General features: G+C 38.1%; 1 protein-coding gene across 4 annotated transcripts in view; it reads left to right on the plus strand.

The window, feature by feature from the left end:
• The window catches only part of msi1 (musashi RNA binding protein 1), a 30902-nt gene extending 20139 nt beyond the window's left edge, over positions 1–10763 (plus strand). Inside the window, exons 11-15 of one of the 4 annotated variants that reach the window (XM_015395112.1) lie at positions 3615–3671; positions 3960–4019; positions 6351–6505; positions 9609–9654; positions 9737–10763. In XM_015395112.1, the coding sequence (XP_015250598.1) occupies positions 3615–3671; positions 3960–4019; positions 6351–6505; positions 9609–9650 (314 nt within the window). In that variant the 3' untranslated portion in view covers positions 9651–9654; positions 9737–10763. Of the gene's footprint in view, positions 1–3614; positions 3672–3959; positions 4020–6350; positions 6506–9608 lie in introns of all 4 variants that reach the window. The other 3 variants (XM_015395113.1, XM_015395111.1, XM_015395114.1) reach the window with 3 other exon arrangements.
• The last annotated feature ends 3905 nt before the right edge of the window (positions 10764–14668 follow it).

Consider the following 14668-nt stretch of genomic DNA (forward strand, 5'->3'; position numbering starts at 1 on the left):
GGGGCAAAGCCATGAATGGCGTTAAAAACATTAGTCCCTAACTATGTAGGGACAGTGATAGCCATGGCAGTCCAGGGACTGACTGCAGTTCAACTGTAAGGTGCCAACCCTACAGTAACAACCAGACCATGCATATTTCTTTAGGTTAATAGAGTACATTAAATAGGCTATGTAAGCTCCCTTCTTTCTTTTTTACAACTAGACTACTGCCTGTTAGTAATCATGAAATTATTTTGTGAGAAGCAGCGAAGGTTCCACGCTTTGTGAGAGAGCATTCGCTTTAAATAAGCTGAATAAAAACAAAATCGGACTCTTTAAAAGGACTCAGTCTTTTATCATGCATATAGAAAAACAATGTTAAATGTTTATGTTAAAATGAACAAACATACGGCAAGCATTCATCCTAATTATGTTTACTTTGTCCTTTTTGAGCCTGAAAAGGATTTTTGCACCAGGTGTGATCAGCAGACGTATTCACCGCCATCACCGTCCTCTGGCTGCTTTAGCTCCATCCTCATTAGACACCAACGTTCATGTATTTCCAGCGCCACTCGTCTCTTATCCCTCTTGGCATCACATTTATTTCACGTTTTCAATCTGGATCTTAGATTTGTCGTCTTTCTTTTTCCACCTCTGCCTGGAGTGACCTCGCTCCATTCCCTCTGCGTTTACGCATTACGCGCACAATACAGTACCTCTGGTCACATGGTGTTGATACAATAAATAAACAAAATGCTTTAGTTTACTAACAAACAGAGGAGATAGCCCCAAAGTGGGGGCCACTCCCCCTGGGGGAGCAGTCTATTTACAGGTGGGTAGAAATAAATTAAATACATTTGGGGATTTATTTTGAATAAAATACGTAGTGATAACAATGTTAGATTCTGTTAAACAGTTTAACTTAAAGTAATAATTCTTTAAAAGTGGTAGTTTTCTGATTTTAATTAGATTGTAGTTTATTTTATGACAATTTATTTATTGCATTTGGCTTTTCATTGTTAAAGAAAACGAAGCCACTAATTCATCAGAAAACCTGTTTCTGCCTCCAGAGTGATCTACTGTTGTAGAAATGCATAAATCATCATCCAACGTGACTAGGCCTCTTTAAACTAGTTAGCATTTAGTGTTAGCTAACATGTGTGTTGAAGTCTGTGGATCGTTACCTAACGTCTAAGGTTTCCAGAAGTCTGCCGATATTTACTGCCCGCTCAGTGACAGATGGGGACTAAATGTCTCCGAGGTTGAAACAGAGCAGCTGGGCTGCAGCCTGTTCAGCCTTCCTGTTATCTGCTTTAATCAGCGCTCTCTAATGCATCACTGATTCCAATAATCTCAGGTGTCTTTAAAAATGTCCCTCGAACTGAGGAATGTCATTTATTTTGCATCAGGATAGTGAGTCCACTAAATAAATAAAAAAAAAAGAGTATTTAAGTTTTTTTCATTCAGAGCCTTTCGAGCTAAAAATAAAAAAACATCTAGTTTATCAAATACTGAATACCGAATACAGACTCTATAAGTTTGTGTGTTCAAAATTAAAATGTTTAGTAAATATCTTTTACCAGGAGTGTCTCTTTTTATCTTTTTAGCGATAATTAATAATAGATTGTGTTGGGACAGACATGTTCAGAAACTGTTAACTAAAATAGGAGATACTTTAACGGTTATTAAAGATGTTCCAAATATTTTACACCGCAGATTGTTGAACAAGTACTTGATGCTTTGTTTTTTTCACACCTTGATTATTGCTTAGTGTTTTGGTCAAATAGTTCATCGATTACTATAAAAAAAAACTACAAATAATTCAGAATAAAGCTGCACGTGTCGCTCTCTCATGGGTTTGGATCAAATGTTGATAAATTGCATGATAACCTTTTATGGTTAAAAGTTAAAAATAGATTGCTGTTTTCAGTAATGGTATTTTTATATATAACGTTATAACAAATAAAACACCTTTCATTTTATTTATAAAACTATCCTTTAGTATTGATACACATCATTATCCAACAAGACATGCGGTAAGAGGTAATTTTATTTAAAATCAATTCAATGTTCAGTTTGGTACACGGAACTGTGTGAATATAATTCACTCCCAAATACTATCAAACAACAGAAAACTCTATGGTTTCAAAACTTTACTTAATAAATATTACCTTAAAAAAATGTGAATAGTTAATTTAATTAAGTAGATCCTGTTGTGAGGTTCCTGTTAGCTTGTTCTTTGCTATAGATCTATTTGGAGTAGCAGTATGTTATTTATTTTAATTATGTTTATCATTTATTTATTTTCTTATTATAATTTTAGTGACCAATGGTGTTAAATGTAGATATGTATACATTTTTGTGTAAATGTCTTGTGCATATAGTCTGTAATGTGATGTAATAATTATCACTTTACTTGGATTTATCACTTTAGTTGGATATTCACTTTATTAGGATTTAGTTTTTACTTATGCATAGATATACAGACATATATATATATACAGAAGAGCTATATGTGTATATATTTCATCTCTTACTATTCTTATTTTTTATCTTTATTATATTGTGTAGTTGGATGTGTGTATATATTATATAAAACTGTAACTGGAGCGTGTAACAAAAATAATTTCCCTCTGGGATTATTAAACTATATCTGATTCTGATAAACTGTATTGTCACATGGAAGGTTGGTGGACATCAGGAAGAATAGCTTTTAGCTGATGCTAAAGCTAATGAGGATCCAAATAAAACAAACAATCAGAAAGTTAAATCACTAAAATATTTGAGTCCTTAAATAATCAAAAGCTGAAACCCTGGATTTTGTTGGCCAGCAGATTTTTTTCGGTGCATCTCTAACCTTTAACGTTTTCGCAGCATTTCTTATCCTAATTTATCATTTAAAGACAAATTGTTTTGTTGAAATCCCCAAATTGCTCCCAGATTTTCCTTTTCTATTGAAAAAAATCTTCATTATTATATCAGGATCATGTTTTATTCAAACAGGCTGTGAGAAGAGCTTTTAAAATGCTGCCTGAGGCCATTTCTAGTCTGCTAAGTAAACAAAACGGCTTCACCTAGAACGGCCGAGGCTCCCTCTGTATAAGGTCCAATCAGAGCGAGCTGAATGTGTGGTTTTTATAGTTATAATATGAACTAAAGATTAAGAGCAGCTTTATACTAAACTCTGTCACAAATACAAACATGTCTCCACAGACAAACTCTGTGGGTGTAAATGGCTGCTTGTAAATATCAGGGAGCGGCGTTGCTTAGCTGCTGGCAGTGTGTGTGTGTGTGTGTGTGTGTGTGTTACAGTAGAAGATGCGCCAATCATCTGGGAAATAACCCTAAAATTAGATTTCCACCAAAGGAAATTAGAACTCTTGCTTTTTAAATGTGAAATCACTCGCTTGATTAGAGTCGCTCGCTTAGGCGACACGTTTGTAACCAGAAATTCTTTTGACTCCACCTTTTTTTTTTTTTTTCGTCCTTTTAATTGCTTTTTGCTCTCCCGAAGCCCCGCCTGTTTAGCCCCTCCCCTCCGAGGCGTGTCCCTCGCCTGAACGTGTGCGTGTTGTGCTTGCTGGCGTGTTGTCGGCGGTGTGTCTCTCAACAGCACTCTGATGTTTCTGTTTTAGAGTTCCACTTAGAGAGGACTCCCCTTCTGACTTCACCCCACCCCCCTGAGCTCACAGGTCAGTCTGGTCCCTCCTCTGGACTTTACAAGCAGCACCTTCTCAGTCTGCTCCTCCACATGTCGGCACCTTCACCTGATCACTTCTGGTTTGCATGTTTGTGTTTGTCAACCCTCCTCGGCCTCCATCTGAAGGCAGGGTTGCTGACAGTCGGCCTCATCAGAGGTCCTCTATTATCACCTGTTTAGCTCAGTGATGTTCTGTGGACTCGGGTTCTGCTGCGGTTGCCTGTCAGGTTCTTCAGAACCAAGATTTAAAACCTGGATTTTTCCCTCTCCATCCTTTTAGCCATTCCTCTCACAGCTTATGGACCAATGGCGGCGGCGGCGGCAGCGGCAGTCGTTAGAGGTACGACTCTTTGTTTCCTAAAAGAACAGAACTTTAAATCCTGTGCTTTGTAAAAGTATTTGCACCCAAAAACCAACCTTGGTGTATTTTATTGGGATTTTATGTGATGGGAGGAAAAATATAACAGAATTCTTAATTGTATGAAAATAAAAGGTTTTTACAGTGTCAGGTCTAAGCACATAAAACATCATACATACATACAGGGAAAGAAAGAAGGCACAGAGACAGTTAATTTAGTAACTCGCGTTATTAAGAGTAGGAAGAGACTGCAGAGTTTACAATCTCCACCCCACTCTGCAGTCTTCAGCTTTCTGCTCGCTATTTATTGAAGAAAAGGGGACGTCCCTAATTACACCAGCTGAGGTTTAACTAAAGGAAAGGGAAACAAAAGGATCTTACTTTAAACCTCAGCACATATGTTAAAACAAAGCATGTGGTTGTTTTACAATTGAATAGCTCCAAGAACAAATGTTTAGAAGAAACATGTGATAGAGGCTGTTCAGGCGTCTTTTACAACCCGTCCGTTGCATGACCTTTATCTGGAACAATCTTAAGCAAAGATGAATCACACATTATACATCATAATAGTTCATTAGAACACAACTCATGAAACACAAACAAAGTAAGAGTATAAATAAAATATTTCTTCTCATACATTTCACATGTGTAGTGTTTATCTTTGCTCAACCCTTTAATCTCAAACCTCTAAATAAAACTAGGAATTAATTCAATTTTAGGCTGATATTTTAAAACTCAGTGGCAGATAATGGATTTTTTCTCTATATACCGACCCAGACATTGTAGTTTTTCCTCTGCAGTCTTTCCAAAAAGCAGCTCTTTTTCTGAAAGAGTAGAAAACATCCAGACCACCAACATTTTTTTCTGATATTTAGTTCCAAAGCGTATATAATCCGTAGCTGATAATATGCTGTATCCCTAAATAAAACCCTACAGCAACCAGAGCTTCTAACCTTCAGAAAGAATGATAAAAGTCTCCCTCTTAATTTTTTTCTTCTCAGGATAAATCCATCTTTTATGTGAAAATATCAGCCCACAATTTCATCATCGTGTCACCATTTAAAGCCTCAGTTAGTCCTGCTGTGGAATCAGCTCCATCCTATGGGGCATTTCAATCTGTGACCCCCCCTAAAAATACATATATTTACTCCACTCTATATTTATTTATACATGTACTGAGAAATAATTATATCCTATTTTAAATAAATGCATGTTTTAAATTATGTGATTATATTTAATCATTTTCAATGTATTTTGATTATTTAAATTGTGCATTTTACTAATTTGCTGCATAATTTATTTTGGAACCATGCATTAAAATTGATAAATAATTACAGGTTCTTTATTCACAGTAAATTTCTTCAATGAACATTCAGATTTATGTATCTAATAATATAGATTGGCTTTGCATCTAACTCCGTGATCACATCACAAGGATTGTGAAAACATCTAAGGTTTCATGCCCCCCTGCAGGGTCCCCACCCCTTCCTTGGGAACCCCTGCAATGCAGGAAACACCTGGAAGGAGGGTCTTCAATCTGATTGGACCAAAGGCTGTGTATAGTGGGCAGCATAGTGCTATCTGACCCATAAAAAACAAAAGCCCTCAGTTAAACACGGTAGTGCGAGCATCATGCTGTGGGGATCCTTTTATTCAGGAGACTTAAATTATGCACAGAATAGATGTAAGATGATAGTTAAGAAAAACCTGTTAGAGGCTTTAAAAGACCTAAAGCTGAGGAGGATGATCATGTTTTAGTAGAATAACAACCAAAACTAAATCACAGAGCTTTAGATGAAGGAGAATGTGAATCAGAACGGCCTAGTCAAAGCCCAGAATGAAGTCCAGTTTAAATTGAGCTGAAAGACAGATTCATTTTTGCAGATCTTCTCCATCTAAACTGTGGTAGAAAAGAAACAAACACTTCAGCTTTGTGGCGGCGTCAGAGGACCAGCAGCTGATTGGTGGAGGCAGAACTGGATCTGATGTCAGAGTCACTGATTAAAAACAGGCTGAACCCACGTTCATCTCAGAGTTCTGTCAATAAAGCAATGGGAAAAAATAATGATATTAGTTCAGTTAAAAAGATGCATGAAATCCTGAACAAAAACATCAAGGTTTGTGTTTGAAGGTGAAGCGGATTCATATTTACGTTTGACCTGAGAAATGGATCTCCTGCCGGTCCTGCCGGTCCGCACTGATCAGATCCTGTCGGATCTGATCAGTGCGGAACGTTTCCCTCTTCGCTACGGTCAGAGGAAGTGTGTCAATGGTCGGGTCTATCCAGTGAAAGTTAAACTTTTTACATTTCAGGTTCCACACCTTCTCGCTCGGCAGGATTTTTAGGAACCAGCAGCCCGGGTCCGATGGCGGACCTTTACGGAGCGGCCAGCCAGGAGTCGGCTGTCAGCAGCTACCTCAGCGCTGCCAGCCCGGCGCCGAGCACCGGCTTCAGCCACAGCCTGGGGGTGAGTTAAGACGCCCGTTAGACTAGATCTGTCTGTGGACGCTGGAGCTAACATTAGCAGGAGTTCTACCAAGTTTGTTTGATGACATCTAGCTGGAAACCGAACCAATAAATGTCCCACGGATTGCGCCCTCGGCTTAACGGGCCAAACGTTCCGACTGAGGCTGAGCAAATTGTTCACTGGTGAAACAAGCTGGTTCTGATTTTCTGCCATAAAATAAAGGAGCATTTGGAAAATCTTTACTAAACTGAAAGCTGTAATTTAACTGTGGTACAAACAAAAACATCAGTCTGTTTTATTTGGATCTTATAGACAGATGAATATAAAGAGAAGAAAATGCTGGTTATGATTTTAAACTTTTCGTTATGAAATTAAAGCCTGTGGTGTAAGGCCGGGCATTCGCTGTACGATGTTTTGCCCTTTTTGGTCCGATTCTCCAGTCGTGCGAGAAAATTATTCGATCAGGCCGACTTTCAGTCTGATCATGCATGGTGTAGTGTACAGCGGGTAACGAAGGGCGATCAGCCTCTAACGACCGCCTACCAATCAGGAATCATGAGGACAGGAGAAAATAAAACATGTTTGAAATTTAGCAAACAAGGATTCTTCTTCTTCCTCTTAGATGTAAACAAAGAAGCATGGTGGGGTTATGAGTGAAATGAAGTTCTTTCTGTAAAATTGACAGACGTAGTAGCCACGTTTGCTCAGCCATGTCTTTGCCCAAATACATCATCGCCTTTTCTTTTTAGGGCTTTCAGCACAAAATAGTTCAAATTGCCAAGGCAGTGCAGCCTGATAAACTTGACTAAATTGGACATTAAATGTGTCATTTAGTCTCACCCCAATGAATGAGACATGGGAAGATTTTTAAGGAGAACAACCCTTTGTTTTTCAAATCATGTCTGTGCCTATTGGCCAACGCTCTGACCAATGAAAGCAAATGACCGTAACGTAGTAAGCGCGTCAGAAAGCAGGTGGGGGAGTGTAAACAAACAGCTTGTCGGTAAAACGGCGAATACGTCCTTCTTAAAAATGAATGAGCGTAGAGCCTCTTCCTGCTCACGTTTCAACGAAAACCCAAAGTCTAATCCTTCCAGAACTGATTCCAAAGCTGAGTCAAACCACAACTGTTCAATAGTTGTTCCCATCTTCTGTTGTGCTTTCTCCAGCGTCGCGCAGCTTTGTCGTCCCACCCGCTTTGCATTGAGAAATTCAAAACACATCTCTGCGTTGTGATTGGCCCGCCAGTTCTAGGGCCTGGGGCATTGATCGAGGCTAGACGACTCGCAGGCTGAACACAAGACACTTCCGTCTTTTTCCTCTTCTCTTGTTTGGCTTCTGGATAGACGAGTATGAGCAGCTCCATTTCACTGCGGAGATGAGTCCGACGTGGTGTTTAGACGTAGAGTGTGCGCAGGTAGATCGCATCAGAGCCTCAAATCACAGTGTGAGAACAAACATCGTAAGCTGCATGATGAAACAGCAGGATTTCTGAACCCTCCAAGCCAGAACAGAACCACCTCTCTGCTGCTCTATCAGGGGTTTGTTTAAATATTGGCCCTTTTTTTGCACATTTATCTCAAGCTCAGTCAGACTGGATGGAAAATGTCTGAGAATTGTGGATGTGGGCTTTGACTAGGCCATCCCACATCTATAAGCTCTGATCTTAACCAATCTGTTGTAGCTCCAGCAGTTTAGAGCTGGATGATGAACTTCTGCCTCCGTCTGAAGCCTTTCGCTGCATCCATGTTTAACTATCCGACTGATGTTTTCAGGGTAGTTTGTTTTTAACCCCTTATGATGCTTTGAATGTGATAAAATGCTAATTTCAGTGAACAGAGCTCTGTCTTTCTTTCAATGGTCGCTATAAAATGCACTGTTGGGACTCGATCATGTTTTCTAGTTGAGTTAATTAGAGGGTCTGTAATTAGTACAGTCTACAGACTTTAACTGAGGCGACTTTCATGAATCCAGTTCATTTATTTAAGTATTTAAATCTCTATATATATATATATATATTCCAAATTGTATAACATTATGTTTCATCCATTGAGGCCTTAGGAGACCCTGTTCACCAGTTCAGTGGTTTGGAATGAAATTAATTGGATTTTACTCACAGGAATCAGACTAAAAGGCATGAAAATATTTATAGATATATAAAACTTAGGTATTAGTTTTTCAGCTGTTTAAAAAAAACATAATTCTTCTCCTTATGAGCAGTAAAAAACTTCTCTGCTGATGTTCTAATCTAAAATCCGTTTGTGTTTGTAATGTGGAAATGAAACCAACAGAATGAAAATAAAGCAAAGTTCTAGTACGAGGTTGCTAAAATGGCAGATTTGATCCAACATGGCCAACTTCCTGTGGGGTTTGGACTGCGAGTCCAAGAGACTTTTTTGTAGGTCTGGGTGGGTTCAACATGTACGGAGCCCCTAAAGGGACATCAAGGGAAAAATAAACTTTTGCAAGATCTCGCAAAACGTTTTGCCATGTCAGCTAACTGGAAGTAAAACAGACACACAAGAGTGGAGGTGCAAAGTGTACTGCTATGGGAGGATAATACGCCCATGTGTCAGCTACAACCATGGAGGATGATTTGGAGAGATTCTTAATTTCTAGAAAAGTCCCAAAACACGACATTACATGAAGAGAGAGAAGGTCAGTACGCAATGCTACGGAGCCCCTAAAGGGACATGGAGGGGAAAAAAAACAAAACAAAACTTTTGCAGGATCTCGCAAAAAATAAGCTGTTGCGAGATCCCACAATACTTTTGCGAAATCTTGCAAAAGTATTGCGGGATCTCGCAAAAGTTTGTTTCCCACCATGTCCCTATAGGGGCTCCGTAAACATGTGACCCAGATTTTGTGATCCTTTGTCAAAGCATTGTCTGGGGCTGATTGTTTTAGCGCTGCTAGGGGGCGCCATGGAGCAACAGGCGACCAAAGATCCCTCCCATCCAGTTTGCTTTATTTCAGGTGTAAATATCTCCTCGTTTGTTTTGAACCAATCAGCATATTTCTTATTTCTTAAATAGTCCAGTTTACTGGAACAGATGCGTTTGTTGTAACGCTGAACTCTAACGCAGCCTGCTTGCTCCCACAGGGCCCTTTGATCGCCACCGCCTTCACTAACGGCTACCACTGAGAGCGTGAGTGCGTCCGCCGCGCTAGCTTCCTCCTCTCCATCGGCGGCGGCGAGCTGTGAGTAACCCGGGCTGCTTTGTGTGTCAGTGCAGAGCCGCAGACTGAGAGCTGGAAGGAGTTGAAGCTGCGCTGGAGCTGATCCGGTTCCCGTCTCTGTCCCACTCCACGTCTCTCCCCCGTTTCGATTTGGGCGGCCGGACGTTCGCCCCCGCCCCCACCTGTCTACGGCCACATCATGCCCACCTTACTGACGCCTCACTGAACTCCACCTCCTCCTCAGAAGAAAAAAATCCCTTTATAGCAACACATTCAGATGCTGTATTTTGTTTTGTTTTATTCTGCTGTTTTGATGTTTTTTTAGCTGTATTTTATTTAGCTGATTTTCCTCTAAATGATCTCTGTGGAGGAGGAATAGTTAGGTTTCCACCATGCCTGTTTTCAAGCTGTAAAATGTCTGTACATTTCTCAACTTTACACTGAATGTCAACACTTCATACTAATTCTGAAAGGACGGCAGGAATTATAGATCTTGGTTGGTTTTAACCGAGAGCCGTCGCTCTAATTATTCTCTAAAGGTGCGGAAAAACGTACCACGCCCCCCTTCCCTGGAAAAAGTACTTAAAAAGCTTTAAATTAGATTCATTTTTTATTATTTCTGTAGTTTAATCGCTCACTGAAGAAGGAATCAAGGTCAAAACATATTTATCCATCAGAATATTCAGAATGATCAACTTAAAAAAGTAAAATTTTATTCATTTTAAGAGGTAAAGATAATAACGCCTGCTTATTTTATATATTTTTTCACCCCCAATTGAATTAACATATTATAATTAAATGATTATTTTTCAGTGTGGGATTATTCTGCTGCAACATATGAATTATTTTGAAGGATTTTTAGACATTTTTACCAGGGGTGCCAAAAAAAGAAATGGCAGCATCTTTACTTCCTTAGCCTTCAGGAGCTGTAATATTTTGTAAGATATTGTAAATAGGAGTGATTTCCGGGTGGCAGGGCTCTGCCCGTCCTCGTGTCCAGGAGGTTGGAGGCTTTTGGAGAAGGGGAAGGCGTCGTATTCCCGCCCGGAGGGGAAAAAGGTCTCAGTTTGTAAAAAAACAAAAAAAACAAAAAGGAATCAGGCGTCAGCTCTGAGTGATGAGCGCTTCCTGGGAGATTAGCAGGAAAGAGGCTGAAGCTGGGAGACCTTCTACCTTCTGGGAGATAAAGGTGTGAAAACGCTCCTCTGTCAGAGGAGAGGGGGGGGGGCGGATGATGCTGTTTTCTAATTTTATCACGTTTTAACTGATTTTTAATATCCAGTTGTTGTTTGTGAAGGAAAGTGAAGGACTTGCATGCTGGAGCAGTCAGCGACTGATTCACGTCCATGAATACGTCATGTGGTTTGATACACGTTGTTTTCCAATGTGCTGTAATTAGGAGGGTATTTACAAAATGTGAAATATTAATCTGATTTCTTTCTGTCTTTTGTTTTTTTGTTTTGTTTTCCATTTCATTAACGTGTTTGTCAGGGTGTGGATGGTAAACCCCCAGCATCCACGCCCTCCAGCTCTGCGTATCCACTGGAGGTCACAGACTGTAGCGACGGGACGCCTTTCTGTCCGCGTTGTTTCTCTTCTTCTTTTAAACGTTAGCTGAAAACAAGGCGGCCGCCACCTTCAACATAACCAGGTTTTACATTTTGATACTCGCTCTGCCTGCTGAGGAATAACTTTCTTGTCGACACTGTAACTCTTTTCTGATTTTTTTTTTTTTTTTCCTGCCATGATTTAAAAAAAACAAACAAAAAAACTACTTTTTAAAATTCCTAATAAATTATTTTAAAACATTCCACCTCTGGTGTTTGGTTTTTATAGTAATAAAAAAGGAAAGCAGCTCCTAATCGATCACACGAGGAGAGGATGGAGGTAAAATTCAGTGAAAACCAGGGATGGATTTTCTGGACTGTTCTATAAAAGCAGATATTCCTCACTTATTTCAGAAAGTGAAGCTTGATTGATTAAATAAATGATTATGCAACGTGTGAAGGAGAGAATCAGAAGGTTTTTCCTTCCAGCTGCTGTCAGACTTCATCCAAACCTTTACAGCTCAGCCGCAAATAAAAACACATGTGCAACAAACATAAGGTGTCTGCATGTGCAGTTTTATATATGCATGTTCATTTTTGCTATGTATAAACATTGTTTTTTCTCTTTTATTTTAAACTGTTCACATTCTGTCCTGACAATTCAAGTTTCCCTCTAATAAAGGTTTATTAGATCCTATAATATTGATGATTAACCTCTCAGATAATCAAACCCAGCATTCAGTGTCTCAGTAAAATGCTTCCAGCGAGGTAACGGCCCTGAAGCTCACTGCTAATATTTGATTGGCTGAATCATTATTTATTATAATGATCAATAAAAATAATAAAACTAAAACATTTTTAGGGTGAATTTTCAGTCTTAAAATACGATAATAAAAAACAGTCAAGTGGATTTTGGGTGATTGGACTTTAGTTCGGTGTATTATTTTACCTTTCTTTAGAATTAAAAATTGGCAAGAGGTAAGCTAATATACATTACAAAAATTGAATGAAATATACACTGGAAAAAATCAAAATCTAGATAAGTTATTTTTCCTTAAAATAAGTGTTTTTTCTTTCTTGAATTAAGCAGGTAAGTGATAAAATTTTCCAATAAAACGAGACAATTTATATTTAAAATAAGAATAAACAATCTTATTTCAAGTGCATATTATCTAATTATCTTATTTTAAGAGTAAAAATACTCATTCAATTGGCAATTGGTCTTATTTACCTACTCAAATTAAGGGTAAATACACTTAGTTTAAGAAATTTTTACTAATTTCTAAGTCGTTTTTCGAGTGTAATTAATGTTTCTTTCTTGAAATCACTGTTTTTTTCTTTTGAGCTGGTAAGTCAGACAATTTCACATCAGAAAAAGGTCATTTAGTTTTAAAATAAGAAAAAAAAACTGCTCCATTATCTTATTTCAATTGCATAGTATCTAAGAATCTTATTTTAAGTATGAAATACTCCTTTCATTGGCAGATCATTATTTGCCTGCTCAGATTAAGTTCAAATACTTATTTTAAGAATTTTTTTTTCTTTTTAGCTGTGATTTTGCAGTGAACAGAAATCCAATGTGCTTTTTGAAACAAGCTGAGTAAAGGAGGCAAAGAATGAGGCTAAAACTAAAACACCAATGCAACACTTCACCCCGAACACACCATTCTTAATAAGAAGTAAGGCGGTGGCAGCATCATGCTGTGGCAGTGGCTAGAGTCGATTCATATACACAGTGATAATGAGGAGAGACCTCAGATCAGAGCAGGATCTCGCCTTCCAGCAGGACAGAAAACTGAAACCTGGAAACAGCAAAACAGTTTAGATCAAAGCATCTTTATCTGATAAAACAGGCGTGAATCCTCTACAGAAGCCTGATGGGTTTAGGGGTCATTTAGAAAAGAAAAGGAACTGTAAAATGTTAGTCTTTAGATGTCCAAAGCTGGTAGAAACACCAGCTTTGACTCTACCGACTCAGGGAGGCTGAAAAAATATACGTCACACTTTTTGATTATTTCCTAAACTTCCTTTGAAATGGTTAGCAACGTATTATATGTTATATAAAAACTGAATATAAAAAATGAAGTATAAATTCTTCTGGACGGCCCTGCTGCGATTCATTTCACCTTTTTCTCTCCATCTCCTGCCACGTTTTGATGCTTTTTACACTGAAAAAAAAGAATCCAACTGTTTTTGGCATTTACTTAATCATTTTTAGTTGCTTTAACACAATTGTTTCGTGTTAGCAGGGTAGGACATAAAGCAATTGTGTTAAAGTAACTAAATATGATTAAATAAATGCCAAAAGCGGTTGCATTATTTCTTTTTATCTGTCTTTGTCTTTTTCTAATCATAATTCTTTTATTTAAACTACATGCTACAGCTCACTGGTATAATGATAATAAGTTCTCCATTATGAAGCGATGAAACCGGTTCTGTCCATTTGCACATTTTATTTCCCTCTGAGTCTCTGTGCTGCTCAGACGTCTGCCTCCACAGAATGATTTCTCTCTTCCATCATCACTGCTCCGCTGCCTCCCTTCCCCTGCTTCCACACACAGTCTCCCAGCATCTCAGTCCTCTGGCTATGTCCCTCCACTTTTCCTATCTTGAGGGACGTTTGCAGATGGTCACGAACACCAAGCGCTCCTCTTCTGGAAGCACGAGGAGCTCAGGGGACCCCTCCTCGTGAGGACCAACCCTCCATCTCAATATACTCACCTGTTTCTGCCAAGCATGGCTCATTAATATCACGGTTCCCTCTGTTCTGCTCAGTTACAATGCAGACCTGGAAGGTTTTTCTTTTCTCTTTGGTATATGCATCCATTTTAACATCATGAAGTCATAATATATAGAGAATTATCAGTGAACAAAAACATTTTCGGACAATACACTGCAAAAATAAATCTAAATAAGTAATTTTTTTCTTGAATCAAGGAGGTAAGTGAGACACTTTGCTAATGGAACAAGACAATTTACATTTAAAATAAGAAAAAAACTATTATCTTATTTCAAGTTCATATTATCTAATTATTTTTAGAGTAAAAAAACTAATTCCATCCTAGTCAAATTAAGGGTAAATACACTTAATGTAAGAATTATTTACTTATTTCTATGTTGTTTTTGCAGTGTAGGATCATTTTTTTAATTGCTGTCCAAACATTGCAAAAAAAAAAAATCTTAATAAGTCTCGATAAATAATTTTTCCTTAAAATAAGTCAATTTTTTTCTTGAATTTATGTAGCAAGTGACACACTTTGTCAATGAATGAAGACAATTTACACTTAAAATAAGAAAAAAAAATTACTTATTTTAAGGAAAAATTATTTATCGAGACTTATTAAGATTTCATTTTTTTGCAATGTTCGGACAGCAATTAAAAAAATGATCCTACACTGCAAAAACAACATAGAAATAAGTAAATAATTCTTACATT

The sequence above is a fragment of the Cyprinodon variegatus genome, unplaced genomic scaffold (assembly GCF_000732505.1).
Source record: "Cyprinodon variegatus isolate N-32 unplaced genomic scaffold, C_variegatus-1.0 Scaffold725, whole genome shotgun sequence".
Classification (NCBI taxonomy): domain Eukaryota; kingdom Metazoa; phylum Chordata; class Actinopteri; order Cyprinodontiformes; family Cyprinodontidae; genus Cyprinodon; species Cyprinodon variegatus.